The sequence below is a fragment of the Panthera tigris genome, chromosome A1 (genome assembly GCF_018350195.1).
Source record: "Panthera tigris isolate Pti1 chromosome A1, P.tigris_Pti1_mat1.1, whole genome shotgun sequence".
Taxonomy (NCBI): Eukaryota; Metazoa; Chordata; class Mammalia; order Carnivora; family Felidae; genus Panthera; species Panthera tigris.
The window spans coordinates 5,462,031-5,482,152 of NC_056660.1; the positions used below are offsets into that span (position 1 = coordinate 5,462,031).

The following is a 20,122-nucleotide window of genomic DNA, read 5'->3' on the forward strand; positions in this document are numbered from 1 at the left end:
GCCATCATAGTAGCTTGATTGCTATGAATTTATTAAGAAAATATTACTTGTTCCTTTTCAAAATAATAGCCACAAACAAAGAAAAGAGGGAAGAGAAAGGAAAAAATGCTCAAGGATGCTTTTCCACACGAACCTCCAAGTTTAATTGACCAACATCGTTCTGCCTTATCTTAGCAACTTCGTGAGGCCTGGGACTGATGGGTGTTATCCACAGAGAGAAGTGATGCTCCTAACGTTGTCTCCCATTTTAATTCATTCATAGCTAAGCCTACCGAAGCAGCTCTCAATGTGGGGCCTCTGAGGGAGGTGCCGCGGCTAAGGGCCAGAAGTTCACGGCTGGGAACACTGCACATCACGGCTGGGACAGAGGGCAGAGTGGGTGGGTGCTTTTACAAAGTATGGCATGATTTTACCTTTTAGCGCATTATGCAGTTTGGCTCTGATGGGACAGACAGGGTTGTTGGGCTGGCGTGACCTCGTCTGTAACCTCCTTCCCCGTGGCCACTCTCCATGGTGGTTCTGGAGGTGGCCGTGTGATCTTGTTCTGGTCTGTCGTGTGTAAGTGGAAGTCTCTGGGTGGGACTTCCAGAAGTGCCTGGCCCGTGAATAAATATTTACTCAGGGTTGAAGTAAATGAAGTATAAACCTTAAGTACCGGTTATGAAATTTAATACAAAGTGCCTTTTCTTTGCTTCTGTCTATCGCCCCTGAGCTGTAGACGTTGCTGTCGTGCCAAAGCCCATCCCCGGGTTTCTTGCGTCCTCCTTGCACAGGGTCCCTCACTGGATCACTTCTGTTCCTGTTGATGTGATGGGTGTCTATTTACTAATATAGCAGATGTTTTTCTTATCTAAAACTCTCCCCCGAGCTTCAGCCTCGTACTTTGGATTTCTTCCTGGAGAGCCCACAGGTACTACATATTTCACATGCCCCCAACGTGAGCTCATCTGCTGCCCTCCCATCACCAAGCCTCACATCTAATCATGATCATGGCTGTGACTCCAGTCTCCCTTCAGAAGACTCTCTGAATCACCTGCGGCTGCCACTCCATATTAATCCCCTCAAACAGGACTTCTCAGTGTCTTTCTCTAAGAGTGTTCCCAGCTGTGATTCCTTCCCTTCATGCCTCTCGAGTCTGCCTCCTACACTCTTCTATTAGGTAAACTTCCAGAAAGGCAAGTGGCCTGTGTCACATTCCTGCCGAAATGCAGTTGTCCTGGGCTCCTGGTTGGCCTGAACAAGCACGTGCTAGAGCGGAAAGTCCTCCTGGGAACATATGAAGACCCCCCCCCCCCGGAATCCATTGCCAGAGCTCACTTCCAGGGCACGCTCCTGCCCTGCCCCCCTCTCCATAGCCAACATGAAAAGCATACATCTCGCCTCTTCAGAAGCTCACTGTGGGGCATGCTCCATGGTACGAAAAGATGTCAGCCACAAACCCAGGAGACTGCATTTATTGAAAAAATAAAACCCCACCTCTTCTACCCCACACAGTGGTCAGCAACACACGGCTCCTGAAGAATTATCCAGAGAGCATCTCAGTAAGAAGCAGAGAAGGCGACTGTCCCATATTTCATGTAGATGCCATATCCATGACAATGCTCTGTTCCTCCCATTGATCTGTACCGGTGCCTGGAAGCTCAGAAGTGGCATGGCCATCGTGGATATGGATATGAACATGTCTATTTCAAGTGCAAATTGAAGCCAGAATTTTTTTCTGATGTAACCAGTTAGTTAAAAAGTGAAGGTAGGTGTTGGCAGTCAGGTTTCGGTGACTCTGTCCTACACTCAGAGAACCTCGTGCACAGAGAAAGCAATATAAGGTGGCCCTGTGTGGTCAGAGGAAACTGTTTTGTCAAACAATCATGTAACAGCAATAGTGTATTAAAAACGAAAAAGGTTCTTATTTTTCCCCAAAGTTTTATTGTGTCGGGTGAAAAAGGTATATCTAAATGAAACCATAGCAGGGATAACTAGAAGTTACCTGAAAATTCTTGGTATAGCCTTGAGGTATGCTTCCTAGAAGTTACGAAAGAATTACTCTGGTGAATAGGTAACAAAATCCTCTACAAGCCAATGTTTTTTGTTTCTTTGCCTTCAGAAAACTTCAAAAAGGACCTAATCAAGATGTCAGCAGATAGATTATTTCCAATAACATTCGTATTAGAGCACTGTTTTCTTCTTTGGCAAGTGGCTCAGAGATCCAAAGTATTGATGGATATTGCTCTAACAAAACTTTGCATTCTCATTTCCTATGTGAGTTCTATTTCTCGGGACTTAAATCTGTAGAATAGACATGATGCAACGGGAATATTCTTCCACAGTTGCATAAACTAACGGGCTGAGAGGGGACCCAGCTCCATCTCTCTCATTAAAAGATGTATTTCCGACAAAATTTTATTTATTATTTAATGATTATCAAAATGTGTAGTTTTTTATCAATTATATACCGCTAGTAATCGTGATGAAAACTAAATCCCGAACTCTTTAGCACTTATAGCTATATAGCCGCAGAAAATTAAAGGAAAATTCATTGTAATTTCTATTCTTGTGCAGTGTGATAGGGTGATCAATATAAGACTTTAAAACAAAAATACATTAAATTTGGGTTAAATTGTATTTGAGTCAAGTGGAATGGAAAACAAGTTCAAGACAACAAGAGTGATGTAAACTTTGTGACTATTAAAAAAGTATTTGTAGATTTCTTAAAGTGGATTGTAATGGGCATCCACTTGTGGTACTTAGAATCCATTGAGTAGGTTAAAAAAGATTACATTTATTGTAAAATGCCAATCTTTACATATGCCAGAAGTTATATCCTTTGCAACTACTTGTCCTTGTCATTAGAAAATTTACACGACCTTAAAAATGTATTGAGACCAAAGCAATCTACAGAGTCAATGAAATCTCTATCAAAATCCCAATGACATTTTTTTGCAGAAGTAGGAAAACTCATCCTAAAATTCCTGTGGAATCTAAAGGGACCTCACATGGCCACAGCGATCTTGAAAAGGGAGGACAAAGTTGGGGGAGTCATACTTCCTAATTTCATACCTTGCTGCAAAGCTACAATAATTAAAATAGTGTGGTAGCAGCATAAAGACAGATATATATAGCAATGGAATAGAGAGCCCAGAAATAAACCCTTACATATATGGCCAAATGATTTTTGACAAGGATGCCAAAACCTTCCAACAAGGGAAGGACCATCTGTTCAACAAATGGTGCAAGGAAAACCACATGCAAAAGAAATTTGGATCCTTACCTTACACCATATAGGTGTAACTCAAAGTGGATCAAAGAGCTAAATATGAGAACTAAAACTATGAAACTCATAGAAGAAAACATAGAAGGAAAACATGACATTGGATTTGGCAATGATTTCTTAGATGTGGCACCAAAAGCACAGACAACTAAAGAAAATACAGATAAATTGGGCTTCCTCAAAATCAAAATTTTTGTGCATCAAAAGATACTGTTAATAGAGTGAAAAGGCAACCCACAGAATGGGAGAAAATATTTGTAGATCACGTATCTGACAAAGGAGCAATATCTAGTATATATAAAGAACTCCTACAACTCAAGAAGAAAGAAAGAAGAAACAAGAAGAAAACCTAATCCAAAAATTATTAAAGGACTTGAATAGACATTTTTCCAGAGTATATAAATGGCCAAGAAGCACATGAAAAGATGCTCAACATAAGGAAATGCAACTCAGAATCACAATGAGATGCCAATTCACATCCATTAGGATGTCTACTATTTAAAAAAGAAAGAAAGAAAGAAAGAAAGAAAGAAAGAAAGAAAGAAAGAAAGAAAAGAAAAGAAAGAGAAGATAGCAAGTGCTGGTGAAGACATAGAGAAATTGAACATTTGTGCCTCGCAGGTGGGAAAATAAAAGGGTCCAGCCACTGTGGGAGACAGTATGGAGGAACCTCAAAAATTAAACATAGAACTGCCTTATAATCCAGCAATTCTACCTCTGGAAATATACCCCAAAGAATTGAAAACAAGTACTCAAACAAATATTTGAATACTGGGGTTCATAGGTACGTTATTTACGGCAGCCAAAAAAGGTGGAAGCAACCCAAGTATCCATCAATGGATGAACAGCTAAGCCAAATTCTGCATTTATGTGCAATGAAATAGTAGGCGACCTGAAAAAGGAATGCAATTCTGATCATCGCTACAACGTGTCTTGAAAGAATTATGTTGACAGAGACAAGGCAGACACAAAAGGACAAATACTGCACAATTCCACTTACGTGAAGTAACGTGAATAGTTACATTTATAGAAACTGAAAGAAGAGCAGTTACCAGAGGCAAGAGGGAGGGCAAATGAGCTGTTATTGTTGATGGGAAATTCTAGAGGTAGAAGGTGGTGATGGTTTTACAACAGTGTGAATGTACTTAATACCACTGAATTTTACACTTAAAAATGGTTAAAGTGGTAAATATGAAGTTATGTATATTTTACCACAATAAATAAGTAAATATTAAGAGAGTTTTTCAGATTTGCAGCTACACTTAGGCAATAGATGCATAACTGTTCACATATTTGAATAACACCTGTCTAGTGTCCTTCACAGTCTGAACCCAGCCCTCTCCTCTCACTTCATTTTCTTTGTAGCCACCTGGAAATTCACATCTGCTACAATTATGTACCTGTAAGGCCCCTTCTCCCCCCACCGATTTGATTAATGGAATCTGATACTCCCAAGTACCCACCACCTTCCAAAAAAGGTTCTTCCCATAGAGAGAACCCATCTCTGCATCTATTGTGTTCCCAAAGAACTTCTCCATACCTTTGATCTGTCCCAAACCTGTCCTCAACCAGACCGAATTCTTTAAGGGCCAGGATGTTACGTGCTTTGGCTTTGTGACTCCTACGCATAGCACAGAACATAATTTGGAGCAGGATCTTAGTAAATAGTTCGGTAACTGAACTTCTAAAAACATACGTGATTCTTTCCTTATAATTCTCCTCTGAGAGAGAAGGCAGACCTTTTCCCCACTTCCCAGAACAAGAAAATCAGCAAATGCCACACCTCGCTCGAGCTACAGGCGTCAGGTGGCTGATAGGGATGGAGGAAAACATCACAAATCTGCCTTCTTACGACCGGGTCTGTGGAGCCAGGCACTAAATGTTATCGTCAATATGTTAAGAACATTACTTTATTGGCTATAAAACACATGTTTTTGAATATTCGCCGTAGGTTTTGTCCATAAACGAAATGATCTTCTACATATTTCTGCTACCCCTTCCATAATAAGCCCCCTGCTGCTGTTCCAACGCCATAGTTTGGAAACAACTGTGTCATTAATGAACGATACCAGATCCTAACCAATGACCTCCAGATGAAAGGCTCATTATTTCATTACTGGTCTCCAGAGCTGTTTTGTCCCCTAACACTGTAGTACAGAATTTAGACTGAAGAGTTTAAGCCTTGAACTATAAAAAAAAAAAAAAAAATGTAAGTAGTCCTTGACATAATTTGGAGTGATTAAATTCTATTGTGCCAAGAATTCCTTATTAAAAATCAATTTAATTGTGCATATACCATCTGGTCGGTATTATGGTCTTTTATGGGAAGGAACCATGATTTTATATTTACCTGATGTTCTGTTGGATAAGCATGTAATTTTGTAAAAAGGGAGAATGTTGTGGCCCTGGAAAATCAGTAATTAAAGAAACTTTAAAGGTGTTTACTAGACGTCACTTTTGTGATGTTTGAGCTATAAGATTTAATATTTTAGGATTTTAATGGGAAAGAAAATGTTAAAGTAGGAAATGTTTCTGTGCACATCATATGCTACGTTTATTTGCATGAATAATTTTTATCATATATTTTTGAAACTCGAGTTCCCTTAAACATAACTTAGATTGTCACATCAGTATTTGTGTTGTCTTTTTATTCAAAGAATTTGGATAATGAATGGTGAGAAGTTTGCCTTTGATTGTCGACTAGCTTGGTTTGAACTATATTAGTAAAAGATTGCCACAGTTTAGCTCACAATGTTGCAGGAAAATGTTTCAAGCCGGAGCGACTGCATTTTGTTATACAAAATGGGGAAGTTTTTTGCCGCCTGTTTTTCAAAAACACTTTACACCCTAATGTAAACAGGATCCTTTAGTTTCCTTACATAGCATTAGAGGCTTAAGATTTGGGTCATTTCCTTAAGTTTTTGGTCTGCTTATGTGCTTGTGGATGTGAAGCAGTTTGTTCATGTTACAATCTTCAAACGTCAGCGTTGTAAATTTGCAGCCATAAACATCGATTCAATTCTGAATTGCCTTCACTGCGATGTCAAAAAAAAAAAATCACTTGTGGGGCACCTGGGTGACTCAGTGGGTTGAACGTCTGCCTCTTGATTTAAGCTCAGGTCATGATCCCAGGATCGTGGGATCGAGCCCCACATTGGGCTCCACGCTGAGCAGAGAGCCTTCTTACGATTCTTCATCTCTCTCTGTCTCCCCAGTTTACGCTCTCTCACTCCCTCTCTATTTTTTTTTTTTTAACGTTTATTTATTTTTGAGACAGAGAGAGACAGAGCATGAACGGGGGAGGGGCAGAGAGAGAGGGAGACACAGAATCGGAAACAGGCTCCAGGCTCTGAGCCATCAGCCCAGAGCCCGACGCGGGGCTCGAACTCACGGACCGCGAGATCGTGACCTGGCTGAAGTCGGACGCTTAACCGACTGCGCCACCCAGGCGCCCCACTCCCTCTCTATTAAAACAAACAAACAACCTTGATATATAGGGCCTAGTGTTAACAGCTACCTATTTGGTATCAGCCATAACATCTCTAATCTTCCCTGTGCCCTGATTTCCTCGTTTGTGAAACAGGCACAAATGACCATCCTGCAGTGTGTGGTTTTCTTTCCATTTGTTTATTAAAAGAAAATGAAGCTAGGGGATTCAGAAAGTTGCCTGTGCACCCGTAGCAATTAAGTGCTCCAATGAGGATGAAATCTGTTTGGTCAGTTCCATGATCTGTCCTGTACTCCCTCTCAGCGACCTTTCCCCTTTCATGTTAAATGTTAATATTCTGCACGTATTCATTTATTGAGTACCTGCACTGTGCTAGATTCTGAGCATGTAATAACCAGTGGGATCTCTGCAGTTCTCTGGCTTCATACGTCTTATCGACGGGGTGGTAGACAGACAAGAGCGCAACAAAAGCTACAGGACATAACAAGCCAACGGAGAAATGAGCATGGGACAGTGATAGAGAATGACAAGGTCTTTCCTCCTACGTAATTCTTTAACACTGATTTGTTGGAATAATAATAGAGATGTCTAAAGAAAAATAATTTCCCCTCCTCTGCCTCCGTTGCTGCCCAGGCGTTCAATAGGAGCAGTTTAGCTAGGCTACCTTTCTTTGCACTCGTACAAACATGCGTAATTGTATGGCGTTTTTCTCGTGGTTTTACCAAAAAATGGATTTTATACCCAGGCTTAGTCAGTAGAGCATGTGACTCTTGATCTCACTGCTGTGATTTCAAGCCCTACGTTGGGTGTGGAGACTACTTAAAAAAAAAATTTTTTTAAACTGGATCCTATACACATTACTTCATAACTTTCTTTTCGTTTATTTGCCTTAAAAAGCCCTTTGAAGTTGTATAAGTGTGTGGTGTTTGCCGCTAACATTGTACCTGTCCAGGACCTACCCAGAGAACATTCTCCAAAGATTTTAGAGCTGAAGCCTTGCCCATTTATTACAGTAGTTGCTATTTAATGCTGACCACTCGATCCCATAATTCACTGGACTGAAGACACTTGCCGGGAAAGTTTTTGGAGTATCTTGCTGTTACTACTGTTTGGTTTTTTTTTTGTTAAGTTTTCTTTATTTTGAGAGAGCAAGGGAGGGGCAGAGAGAGAGGGAGAAAGAGAGAATCCCAAGCTGCTCTGCACTGTCAGCGTGTCGAGCCTGACGTGGGGCTCGAACGCATGAACCGTGAGATCGTGGCCTGAGCCGAAATCAAGAGTCGCTTAACCTAATGAGTTAAGTCGGTTAAGGACTCTTCGCCGATTGAGCCACCTAGGCATCCCCTGTTACTACTGTTGTTGTGGTTGTTATTATCATTATTATTATTATTATTATTATTATTATTGCCATTATTATTTCTGATAACTCTAGCTCTACAATAGCATCCCTGATTTTTTTCCCCTTGATTTCCTGTCCACCTACCTACCTGTCTACTGACCCATCTATTTATTTTGCCTTTTCTTTTGTCAATCTATTTCTTTGGCATACATTCCTTCATTTACATGCCCATAGATGTAACATTTCAAAAGATAAGTGCTTTTATAGATTTGCTACATTCACAGCCTAATAAAGACCTTCAGGGGCTTTTCTTCCCTATGCCTTTTGCTTTGTTTTCTTTTTGCTTTCCACTATTAACAACACTGCAAACCAGGCAGTGTTTTTACATACAGGTGCTTTTATTTATGAGAATAAATAGAATTTTTAGACAAAGTCTATGCTTGTTTTTCTATCTTAATACACATTGCCAGATGAAATTCCAGAAAGATTGTGACACTCTGACTTTTAAACAGGGTATCTTTAATGCCAGTTAATCAGCTCAGACCTGATGTGCAAACCGGTAGATGATGATGTCATTGCCACTTGAGCAACAAACCATATGGCTGATTCATTTAATTATTCCCTCTCGGGTACTTTTCCCGTGTCAGTCCTCTACCACGGGTCTTGGAAGAACAGGGTAAACCGAGGAACAGGTCCCCCCCTTTCCCAAGTGAGGCAATCCTCTAAGTATGTCGGCTGTTAGCTGAGAACCTGAGTGCAGCAGGTCCGGCCCGCTGAGATCGTGCAACGCGGCCAGGACCTCTAGACGCGAGTCTGTGCAATTAGCCAAGACGGTTACTGCGTTTTTGGCAGTGAAGCAGCAGTTAAAGCAAAGAAGGATCTTTTTCCAAGAAGGAAAAGCCATTTAATAAGTTTGAGTCAGTTTGCTCGTAACAGCGCTGCATTTGAGGACCAAAAACCCCAGGAGCTTGGCAAGGCACAGTGCTTGGCTGGTGTTCCCACCAACTTACCAAGTCTGAGGCCAGCCAGGCAGAGCCTGGCTCCCTGTGCTTTGCCTCTATTCATTTAGTAACATTCCTAGTTAACAAGAACGTAAAGGCGGAGGAATCTTGCTCCCCATTAATCCAGAAGAGTGAAATGTAGTGGCTCTAAGCAAGCCGTGGTCCAGGGAGCTGTACATGGGAGGGGGGACGGGCCATCTGTTTGCACTGAGGGCTGTGTGTTGAGTGCAGGTAGCTTGGAGCTCGTGGTCCCACCAAAACTGGCATTGATGTTTAGGAACTGGGCGGTGCTTGCTTTTTTGTACACGAACTTACCATTTGTGTACGGGTGCCCGGCGTGAAAGTCTGATTTTGTGCTGTGTCAGGGAACCACGGTGTACCAGTCTCATGAACGAATGAAACAAAAACTAAGTATGCTTGTATAAATTATTTGAAAGCACAGTGTGTTCTCATACTTCTTCCATTTCACCTTTGGAACTCTTGCCAAAACGAAATCAGGTTTGAGCCTTTACCACGTAAGAGAACACCCGGCTCGTGGGTTTTGAAATTAGGGGATGGATTTTTGTTTGTTTGTTTCGTTTATTTTGGTTTCACTTTTTTTTTTTTCTCCACCAAATACTTCCAATGAAATAAACAGGTCCAGTGGTCTAATGATGGATCATTTGAATGAAGGTTGAAATTGAATTGGAAATGTTGAGAATGAGCTTGTTTATACTTTTCAAAACTGCATCACCACCTGCAACTGATAAAAATTAGTACAAACATAGCAAAAATCTTTAAGGAGACGTGTGGCCAAGCCAGTGCCAACTTGGACAGAATCGGAGCCCTGTTTAAAGGGAATATCCCCACATTCAACTAACCAAGAACGTTAGTCTGAAGTAAAGATTACAATTTTTCACATGGTTCAGGATCGCTTGGAACAAAGGTTAATGCCAGGAAAGAGAAGGTCGATTTCTCAGGATTTTTCCCCCTTATTGTATATTTTCTGCAACGTGAGTGTCTTAGTTACACGAAATTCACTCTCAGTCTTTAGGGTAATTCCTCATTAGTGATTTATAAAGTTAGGTTTCTGACATAAGGATCTACATTTGTGAAGTTCTGGGTTCATATCCGGTGCTGCGGTGGCCTCTCGAGAACAGCGCCTGTGGTTCAAGGCCAGGGGAGAGTTCCTCAAAAAGAAGCGAAGCTCTTTTCATCCACACCCCGTCAACACAAATATAAGCATGGCTTCGCATAGTCTGTCACGTATCATTGTTTTGCTTCTAATAAACATCTGTTTACATCGAGATTTCTAAGTTGTATCAGTTTGACCTAATAAATGTATTTTTCATCCAGTAGTGGCACCGTTGACATTTTGGACCAGGTAATTCTTTGTTGTAGGGAGCCGTCCTGGGCACGGTAGGATATTTAGCCGAATCTTTCGCCTCTACCCGCGAGATGCCAATAGAACCCTTACAGAGGTCTGCAGACGTTGTCAGTGTCCTTCGAGACAAAAATCAACCCTAGCTGAGAATTACCGCTTGACATAGTTATGTAAATAAAACATGAACACGTTTTTAAAACGTTGGGACTGGTACAAGAGGTAGGAGACGCCACACCTCCTGTTGAAGAACACTGCTACTACCAGAAGATAATGGATATTAAGTTTCTTATGTGACCTCCAGAAAATTACCGTGTAAAATCTGTGCCGTACCGTCTATTCTGTACTGTCGTGACCTTTCAGCATATACCTTGATATTTTTCATTTTAATACATCCGTGAGACTTTGGTATTAAAGCACTTACAGTTTTATATCACTCTTTTTTTAACGTTTTATTTTTGAGAGAGACAGAATGCACACAAGTTACATGGGGGGGGGGGGGGGAGGGCAGAGAGAGACCAGGTTGGAGGTTCCAAAGCGGGCTCTACGCTGACAGCAGTGAACCCAATGTGGGGCTTGAACTCACGAACTGTGAGATCATGACCTGAGCTGAAGTTGGATGCTCAACTGACTGAGCCACCCAGGCACCCCTTAACATTACTCTTTCTAATGTCTGCACAGTGTCGCATTGTTACAGATGAACCATAATTCATTTAGCTGTCAGTGCACAATGTAGGTTCTAACTTTTTTATCCTTCCGAATACCACAGTAAACCTGCTTGTATTTTCATGTTGAATACTATGTGATTACAGATATAAGATACAATCCAGAGTATATCCCTAAAAATGGAACCCCTAGATCAGAGGAAGAGTACATTAAATGTATTTGTGGACAGTGCTCTCTACGTTAGCATCTGGCTATGAGGGTAGCTATTTCCCCACATTATCAAACTTTGAAATCTTTGCGCATGATATCCCTGTGTTTGTATCATAAAAAGTGAGATTTCCTGTATTTATAAGTTGTTTTTTGTCCACTGTGATCACATTGTATCTGTTCTTTGCCTATTTTCCTAACAGCTTATTGGGCATTTTCTTTCCCATTTGTAGGAACTCTTTATGTATTAAGGAAATTAGTCCTTTGTCTTCATAGATGTTACAAAAATGTTTGAACTAGTTATTCCTTTTCTTTCAAGTTTATTAATATTTTTTCTATAGAAATTAATTGTTTCAAATTTAGCCCTCCTTTTGTACAATTTCTGAGTTTAAGGTCTCCAGAGAGTTTCACATACGAAAGCACTTTTTCCCCCCTGTTTTCTCTTAATTCTTTGAATTTGGTTGTTTTTTTTTTTTTTTAATTTTTTTTTTCAACGTTTTTTATTTATTTATTTTTGGGACAGAGAGAGAGCATGAACGGGGGAGGGGCAGAGAGAGAGGGAGACACAGAATCGGAAACAGGCTCCAGGCTCCGAGCCATCAGCCCAGAGCCTGACGTGGGGCTCGAACTCACGGACCGCGAGATCGTGACCTGGCTGAAGTCGGACGCTTAACCGACTGCGCCACCCAGGCGCCCCTGAATTTGGTTTTTTATGTTGAAATAGTCAGGCCATCCGTAATTAACTTGAGTATGCAGAGTGAGAGCAAAATACCGCATAATTTTTTTTCTAAATAGTATATCATGCTGTGAACAAAATTACCTCATATTTGGGTGCAAAACACTAAAACTAGATTCGTACTTGGTGCTTGCAAAGAACCAAGGAGAAGCCATGCTGTCAGGATAGCAGGCAAAGACCTACCTGGTCTGTAGGGCTTTGGAAGTCAGGGTTGTAAATTTGTGATTATTCAAATAGTATCTCTTTCACATGTTACTCTGTACACAGCACATATTTTAATTTTTTTTAATCCACCAGGCATTAAAATTTTTTTTGTATTATTAATACAATAGACACACTTAGTATTACTTCCATCATCGCGTTTTCATCGTGTTTTGGGCTCTTAACGTTTCCTTTGTTTCTGTCTTTGCCTAAGATTCTTGTCATGCTTTGTTTTGCTAAGGACGTGTCAGCATTTCCACTGGCCTCTGGTATTGTCTACTGCTGGAGAGGAATGATCTTTCCCCTTGTAGGTTAACTGCTTTTTCCACCAAAATATAATAAGAATCGATCTTTCAAAATTTTAACCCATTAATTGACATATCAGAATGTGGGTAGCTGTTGATCTTTCTTTATCTGTGGTTTTGTTTCCTGGAGACAAATGGTGCTCGCTCTGTTGGCTGAGCAAGGTATTGGAATATTTCAGAATTTTTCTTTCATTATATCTTCGAACATTTTGTTTTCTATCCTACTTGTTCCTTTATGTTTTTTTAAGATACACCCTTTTGGAATTTTCCGGTTATCTTTGAGAGATTGTCAGCTCTTACAATGAATGTTAACCTTTTGTGCTTTGACATTTGTTCTCCCAAGCCCTCCCCACCGCCATCCCTAGGTGTGCTGTGGGCACTTTGAGTTCTGGGTGCCTCCTCCTTTATAAAGTGCCTTTAACCTGCAACATTGACTTTGTCTTACTTGTTTCCTCCTTTGATAGCTTATACATCTTACTTTAGCTCTTGTTTCAATGAAAAACCACATTTTCCTTAGCTCTTTTATGCCTGTCAAGAACATTCAAGATATTCTTCTGCCCTGTGACCTGGTTTTTTCAGTAAAGATTATTTCATATTCATGTCATGTATAATGTATGACATTATATATTTTATATGTATATAGTTATACATAATTATATGTAATATGCAATGTCATACATAACATATACATATTCTTTCGTAAACGTATGTTTTCCTTATTATTTTGTGAGCATATCTAGGGGGCAGGGGCTGCAAAATTGTCTCAGAGTGCTTGCTCATCAAAGGTTCTGCCTCACCTACATTGGTCAGCTGTCATTTTGCATCAGTAAGCCCCTCTCTCCCCCCGTCTCTTCTTCTTGGGCAAGTTGGAGGGCTATGTGTCTCACAGTGAATGTCTGCATGTTACGGGTTTTCTGTTGGACGAATTTGCATTTATTTCTTTTCAGGTTCCCTCCATCACTGTCTGCCAAGTTGTCAGCCATTTCTGCTCCCAACTTTACCCTGCCATCCTCCTCGCTTGCTTCTTGGGGGGGAAACGGCATATGTGTGTACATTGTCCTTCAACCTCAGTTTGCTTGCTGTGGTGAATGGGACAAGGGACCTCAGCCGTGACTTGTCCCTGCCTCTAGATTTCTCCCTTGAACGTTTTCTTTTAATGTTTTATTTATTTCTGAGAGCAAGAGAGACAGAGCGTGAGTGGGGGAGGGGCAGAGAGCGAGGGAGACACAGAATCCGAAGCAGGCTCCAGGCTCTGAGCTGTCAGCATAGAGCCTGATGCAGGGCTCAAACCCATGAACTGTGAGATCATGACCTGAGTTGAAGTCGGATGCTTAACCAACCGAGCCACCCAGGTGCCCCTAGATTTCACCCTTTAAATGAGAGTTGGTCAGCGATTTCTTGGATTGTTGCCCTGTTTCCTGGAAAATTTTTTACTCTGTAGGTATATTACTCTGCTGTTGGCAGTCCCCCTTATTTGAGCCTATCTTGTATTATTTCTATGCTGTGTCATGTGTAGTTTTAATAAAGGCTATCCTATAGTTTCATTGAAAATAGCTGATTCTGGGGTGCCTGGGTGGCTCAATCAGTTAAGCGTCTGACTCTTGATTTCAGCTCAGGTCATGATCTCACAGTTCTTGAGATCAAGGCCCGCATCAGGCTCTGTGCTGATAGCACGGAGCCTGCTTGGGATTCTCTCTCTCCCTCTCCCTCTCTCTCTTCCCTTCCCTCCCCAAAATAAATAAGTAAACATTAAAAAAAAAAGAAAATAGCTATTTGCTATTTTCAATTACTTTTGCTGTTTCCAGTTGATATTAGGAGAGGGGAGAGCGGTAGAAATATCACTACCTTCAACAAAAGAATATAAATCAACAGAATTAAGCAATATAATAGTTAAGTGTTCATTAGATATTTATCAGTGTTCGCCCACTTATTTGAATAGGAGAAAGTAAAAGTATAACACAATCTTGGGAAAATAAAGTGAAAACTCTTGAAACGGTTTACAAATGTGCTTGAATCAGATGTGGACCCAGGCTCTCCTTGCACTAAAAGTTTGGCTGAACTATTGATTACCAAGGCCTCGAGTGGTTGGAAAGCAGTGTGATTGGAACGGTTGTTTTAGGGACAGCTGATATCCGAACAGGTGTCGTCAAAATATTCTGAGTGCAGAACACAGCATAAACTTCGGATTCTTAGCTCCCTGTCAGTGTTTCTTGACAGAGAACAGCCGGGCCTCATGGGGGCCTCTTGGGAGACAGTTGGGTTTAAGAGTGAATAAGCGTGTGGGAGGACTTTTGAGGGTCCGCAAGGTCAGCAAGCTTATCTCAGGTTTAGGAGGGATCCCTAGTAGTTGTTTGAACTAGGGGATGAGATAATCAAAGCTATGCTTAAGAACACTTCATCTGGCAATTGAATTGAGGTGTATTTCATTCGACCCTGTTGGGACTCGGCGAATCCTTTGTGCTAGCTATCGGATTCTGTACAGTTGTGCAACGTAGGCAACAGTTCCTCTCTCAAGAAGCTGATTTTGAAAAATCAGACTCGGCAAAATTTGCGTAGCAGAGTTGGTCTCAACTCTTATTATCATGGGGTAGCTGTTCTGTGTTGCCCGTGTATTTCTCCCATAGTAATGGATTCAGTCTGTCATGATTTTATACCACTAAGGTGAATTCCGTGATTCCCGTGGGATGCTTTAAAGTCTAGCCCCGGATCACTGGAATCCTGTTGTATCCCATAAATTTAGATGACTTTTGAAACAGCAGCATGTTGTATTCCGTTCTTCCATATTCTCTCCCTTCTAAATCAGGGTTTTGTCCATCCTTGCGATGGCTCACCCCTTTTCTGTTGCACTCTCATTGCTCCATAGCTTCTCCTGGTTATGCCCGTCTGATGGCTCCTTCTCTAACGTATTTTTATCCCCGGGTATTTTGCTCTGCAGTTGTTTTTATGTCAGTCGTGCTTAATCGATTAGAATTATAGTCTACTTGAAGACATAAATAATCGTCTACATTTTATTTATTTATACACCCATGTTACTCAAGAAGATGATTTGAGCGTGTTCCTTTTGTATTACTGTGTTTTGACCTTTGCTGAGGTGGTGGACGTTTGATTGAGGAGGGTCACTATTTTATGAGCTAAGAACATAAGTGACCAACAGAGGGGTTTTTGTTGTTTTTTTTATTTATGGTTTTTATCTGTTTGAAAGTCCTACAAAGATAAATCGCCTTTATCAAATCAACTCCATGGGGAAAAAGAACACGAATTCTGAGACTCTTCCAGTCAATGAGAAAGCGTTGCCACGAAACATAGTCGATGTAAATGAAATATAAGTTGCATTTCTGTAAAGATGTACATATTACCTCTTAAAATTGATGTATGCGTTAAATATAAATTTTCCTTAAAATACCGGTACCCGTAATATCGGGAACTTGCTTTTTATGGAAGAACGACCACCACGTCCTGTGGCTCTTTATCCCTCAGCAGCTGTGTCCAGCTGGTGGTCCACATTCCCCCCACTCCTTCTTCAGTGAATGGAAACATTTAGGTCAATATTGATATAAAACTTCTTGAACTTTCTTCTCTTTCAGCTTTGGTTCGCCTTTGTTAATGGATTTTCTGGGCAGATTTTATTTGAACGCTGGTGCATCGGCTTGTACAATGTGGTAAGCATTCCCTATCTCTATCTGATAGCATGTGAAACTTCAGTGACATTCCTTTACTGTTTACGTCTGGGAAGTGTATCTAAGTCAATCATCTGTATACATAGCGGGCAGCACAAATACCTCTTTAGAGCCTTTGTTGCTGCGACACATCCCGCAGAAGCCCAAGCTCTCCACACATGGTTTCAATCATAGCAGATCATTCTTGAATAACCCCATGAAATTATTAACCCATATATCTTGATAATAGACCCTTGTTACCTCCTGACTAAATGCCTGCACAACATTTCCATGTTTTTAGCTCAAGTAAAAATTTCTGAGCTACATCTAAGCCTGTTCCGCTTCGTAATTTTATTTCTGAATTCTTAAACATAGATAATGCATGTAGAGTATGTAACCCGGTGTCCATTCGTCCTTCTTAGAAGAGTATCTGTCCTTGTGGGAGAATGTTGTCTTCCACAGCTAGTGCTGCAGTCGTGAACGCTGACTTCCAGCTCCCATGGTGAATGATAATCAGCTTGTTTGGTATTTTTCATGATTTTAGAGTTCTTTTTTCATTACTTCCCTATAGTGGATTCAAAAGCTAGAAAGAAATAGAAACCATAAGCCAAAATGGCGAAGTATAGCTACTTAGCTGTTTGTTTTTCTGGCAGGAAGAACCAGGGTGCTGTAGCCTGGTGCTCTAGAGACCCCAGTACACAACATTGCGAGTTGTGCTTTCCCACTTCTTTTGGACGCTAACTCTGGCATTGCCTGCCCTGTGGGAGTGTATAGTCAGAAACAGCCATCATAGGAAGCTATAGATGGAACTTACCAGACATACAGTGTACATTGTGGGGCTATAAATATTTATACCTTGTATATACGTTTTTGGCTGGATGTTCTAGTCATCGGCTCACACAATCTTTTTTTTTTTTTTTCTTCTTCTTCTTTTTCAGTAGCAACCATGCTAGGGGCCAGGTATAAAATGCTGCATAAGATAGGTTGCCCCAGCCCTGTGTAGCTTGACGGGATAAGAGGGTCAAATGGGTAGACTAAGCTGCCACTGGGCCTGAGTTCAGATCTGATCTTGGGTTTACACAGTGTTGGTGAGTTAGTCGGTGTGCTGCTAGCTGCTAAGTATGCTGGCACATTTATCGCGAATACGTAGGCTCAAAAGGCAAAGGTGACAGGTGGGGAGAGTGGGGCCGAATCAGTGCCCGTTTCTCACCTGTGCTGGAACAGCTGTTCTAACTCACCTACCACATGGATAGCGGCTCGAGGACCTCCCCTCGGACAGATTGCTAACTTTGCAGGGCCTAAAACTGTTTGGGGCAGATGAAAATTAGTCTCTGCTCCATAATGATTTAGTGCTGGAAGGGGCCACATCCATGCCCGCCTACGGATTTATAAATAGGAAGCTGAGACCCGTGAGACTCTGCCTGAGAGCTAAGGACTGGTGTAGTGTCGCCTGGTTGGATGATGCGTGGAGGTCAGCCCCCCTTTTGTGTTCAGGCCTGAGAGCTGGATCCTTTACTTAGCTGTGTGCAGCCGTGGACAATTCACACCAATCCAACAAACTTGCGTTGAGGGCCTGCTATGCATAAGATGCTGATAGGCTTGGACAGTGTCGGTCAGAATGCGGTCCTCACACCGCTTAACCAGGATTTGTGTGAAGATGCGGACGCCTGAGCCCCATCAGAGCTTCTCAGAGAAGTTTGAACACACTTTTTTAAGGATGGTTGTGCGTATGAAAGGTTACGACCCATGGTGACCTTTGATCCCTAGGGCTGGGGAGGTGTTGTGTGCTCTCTGTGTCCCCCAGACTATAGAAAAGAGGATATTGCACTAGCGAAGTAAATTTCAAGGTAAAATGGCCCTGCACGTCTGTCACTAAGACCACAGCACAGGTGTTGGAGGGAGCCACCATGCAGAGCTGGGACAGTCAAGGATCTGTGAAGTCAGAGGGGTTCTGGCCTCCAGAAGTCAGTCATGCTGGAAGGGCCAAACCTTTTGAGAACATGGAAGTTTGTCCCCATAGAAATTGTTTTGGTAACTTTTTAAAAAAAAATTTTTTTTTTTAATGTTTATTTTTGAGAAAGAGAGAGACAGAGCACTAGTGGGGGAGGGGCAGAGAGAGAGGGAGACACAGAATCCAAAGCAGGCTCCAGGCTCCGAGCTGTCAGCACAGAGCCTGACACGGGGCTCAAACTCACAAGCCATGAGACCATGACCTGAGCCAAAGTCGGACGCCCAACCAACTGAGCTACCCAGGCACCCCTGTTCTGGTAATTTTTGTTTGAAATAAATTGAAACTAAGAGAAATAGGGGCGCCTGGGTGGCTCAGTCGGTTAAGCGTCCGACTTCAGCTCAGGTCACGATCTCGCGGTCCATGAGTTCGAGCCCCACGTTGGGCTCTGGGCTGACGGCTCAGAGCCTGGAGCCTGCTTCCGATTCTGTGTCTCCCCCTCTCTCTCTGTCCCTCCCCCATTCATGCTCTGTCTCTGTCTCAAAAATAAATAAACATTAAAAAAAAAATTAAAAAAAAAAAAGAAACTAAGAGAAATATTGCCAAAAGAGTACAAAGAACTCCTGTATTCACATTCATCGATTATTACCATTTTGCCCTCATTTGCATTTCTGTCTCCTTACGCATGCATAGGTGCAAACGCCCACCAAGGGCACGCATGCACACACCCACAAGCACGCATGTGCACGCACGCTCCCACCCCCACAGGCCCTCATGCATACACACACACCAACACAATTATTTTTGAACCAGTTGAAAATAAGACATCAGGCTCCTTACTGCTTAATGCTTTGGAACACAGTTGCTAATACCATTCTCTTATATCACCACAGTATAATGATCAAAATCTAAAATTTAGAATGGATATGGTACTATTCTCTGATCCTTATTAGTTCATATTCCAGTTTTACCATTGTTGTTCCAGTAATGTCCTAGTTAGCAGTTTTTTCCCACTCCTGCCTCAGTGCACAGAGACCCAGTACAAGGGTCTCTGAGTTTGGGACAGTTTGGGACGTCTGAGACGTTCACTAGTGACCCCTATGTGGGGCTGGATTTCCTCTTTCCATTTTCTCCAAACAGCATTTCTGTCTTACTTTTTCTTCTTCTGTATATGCTCTTTAGATTTGATTCCCCAGGCCAGCTAAAGTAGCGAGTCATGGTTTATCATAGCAGATTAAATAGCATAAAAACTGACCTGAAACTCTTAAATCTCTCCAAATAATGAATGAATGCCATCCATTGGATTCCCATCATATCTATAGTCAAATTTCTACATCATTTTATTTTATAGTGACAAGAACCACCATGATCAGATGGATTTCAGCTAGATTTCATCTCTTATTTTATTGAGGTAACTCTTAATGTGCTTTGAACTGTTTGAAAAATTATCTTATTTAATCTTATCAAGCCAGCATCATTTGAAGGAAAAAACTATGGGCCAGCCTCATTTGTAAACAGAAATATAAAAATTCTAAATAAATTGTCGGCAAATAGAGTTCAAGAGTGTATCAAAAGAGTAAAATATTTGACCAAGTAGGATTTATTTCAGGAATACAGGAGGTTCAAAATTTTTAAATCTTTCTAAATATCAACAAAAGAAAAAAGAAAAACATGATCCCATCAGTAGATGCTGAGAAAGTATTTGAGGCAAGTCAGCTGCCATTCCCCAAATAAGGACTCTTAAGTAAAATGGGAAAGAAAAGAAGCCACTTAACTATAATCCAGACTATTTATTAAAAAAAAAAAACAGTAGCTATTACCATAAATGGTAAAATTCTTAAACTATTTCATTTTAAATAAGAAATTAGTCAGGGATGCCTGAAATCACTATATAATTCAGCACTGGTTTTGGAATTTTCAGCAATTGCCAAGAAAATTTAAAAACTATTACTAGAAAAAAAATGACTTCTGTGCTTATACAAATATGCACACA

At 41.2% G+C, this 20,122-nt stretch overlaps 1 protein-coding gene across 17 annotated transcripts in view; it reads left to right on the forward strand.

The window, feature by feature from the left end:
• The window catches only part of LOC102959813 (phospholipid-transporting ATPase IB), a 609,397-nt gene that overhangs the window by 409,632 nt on the left and 179,643 nt on the right, over positions 1–20,122 (forward strand). For all 17 annotated transcript variants that reach the window (XM_042984757.1, XM_042985236.1, XM_042984810.1 and 14 more), the window contains one exon: positions 16,110–16,184. In XM_042984757.1, the coding sequence (XP_042840691.1) occupies positions 16,110–16,184 (75 nt within the window). The remainder of the gene's footprint in view (positions 1–16,109; positions 16,185–20,122) is intronic.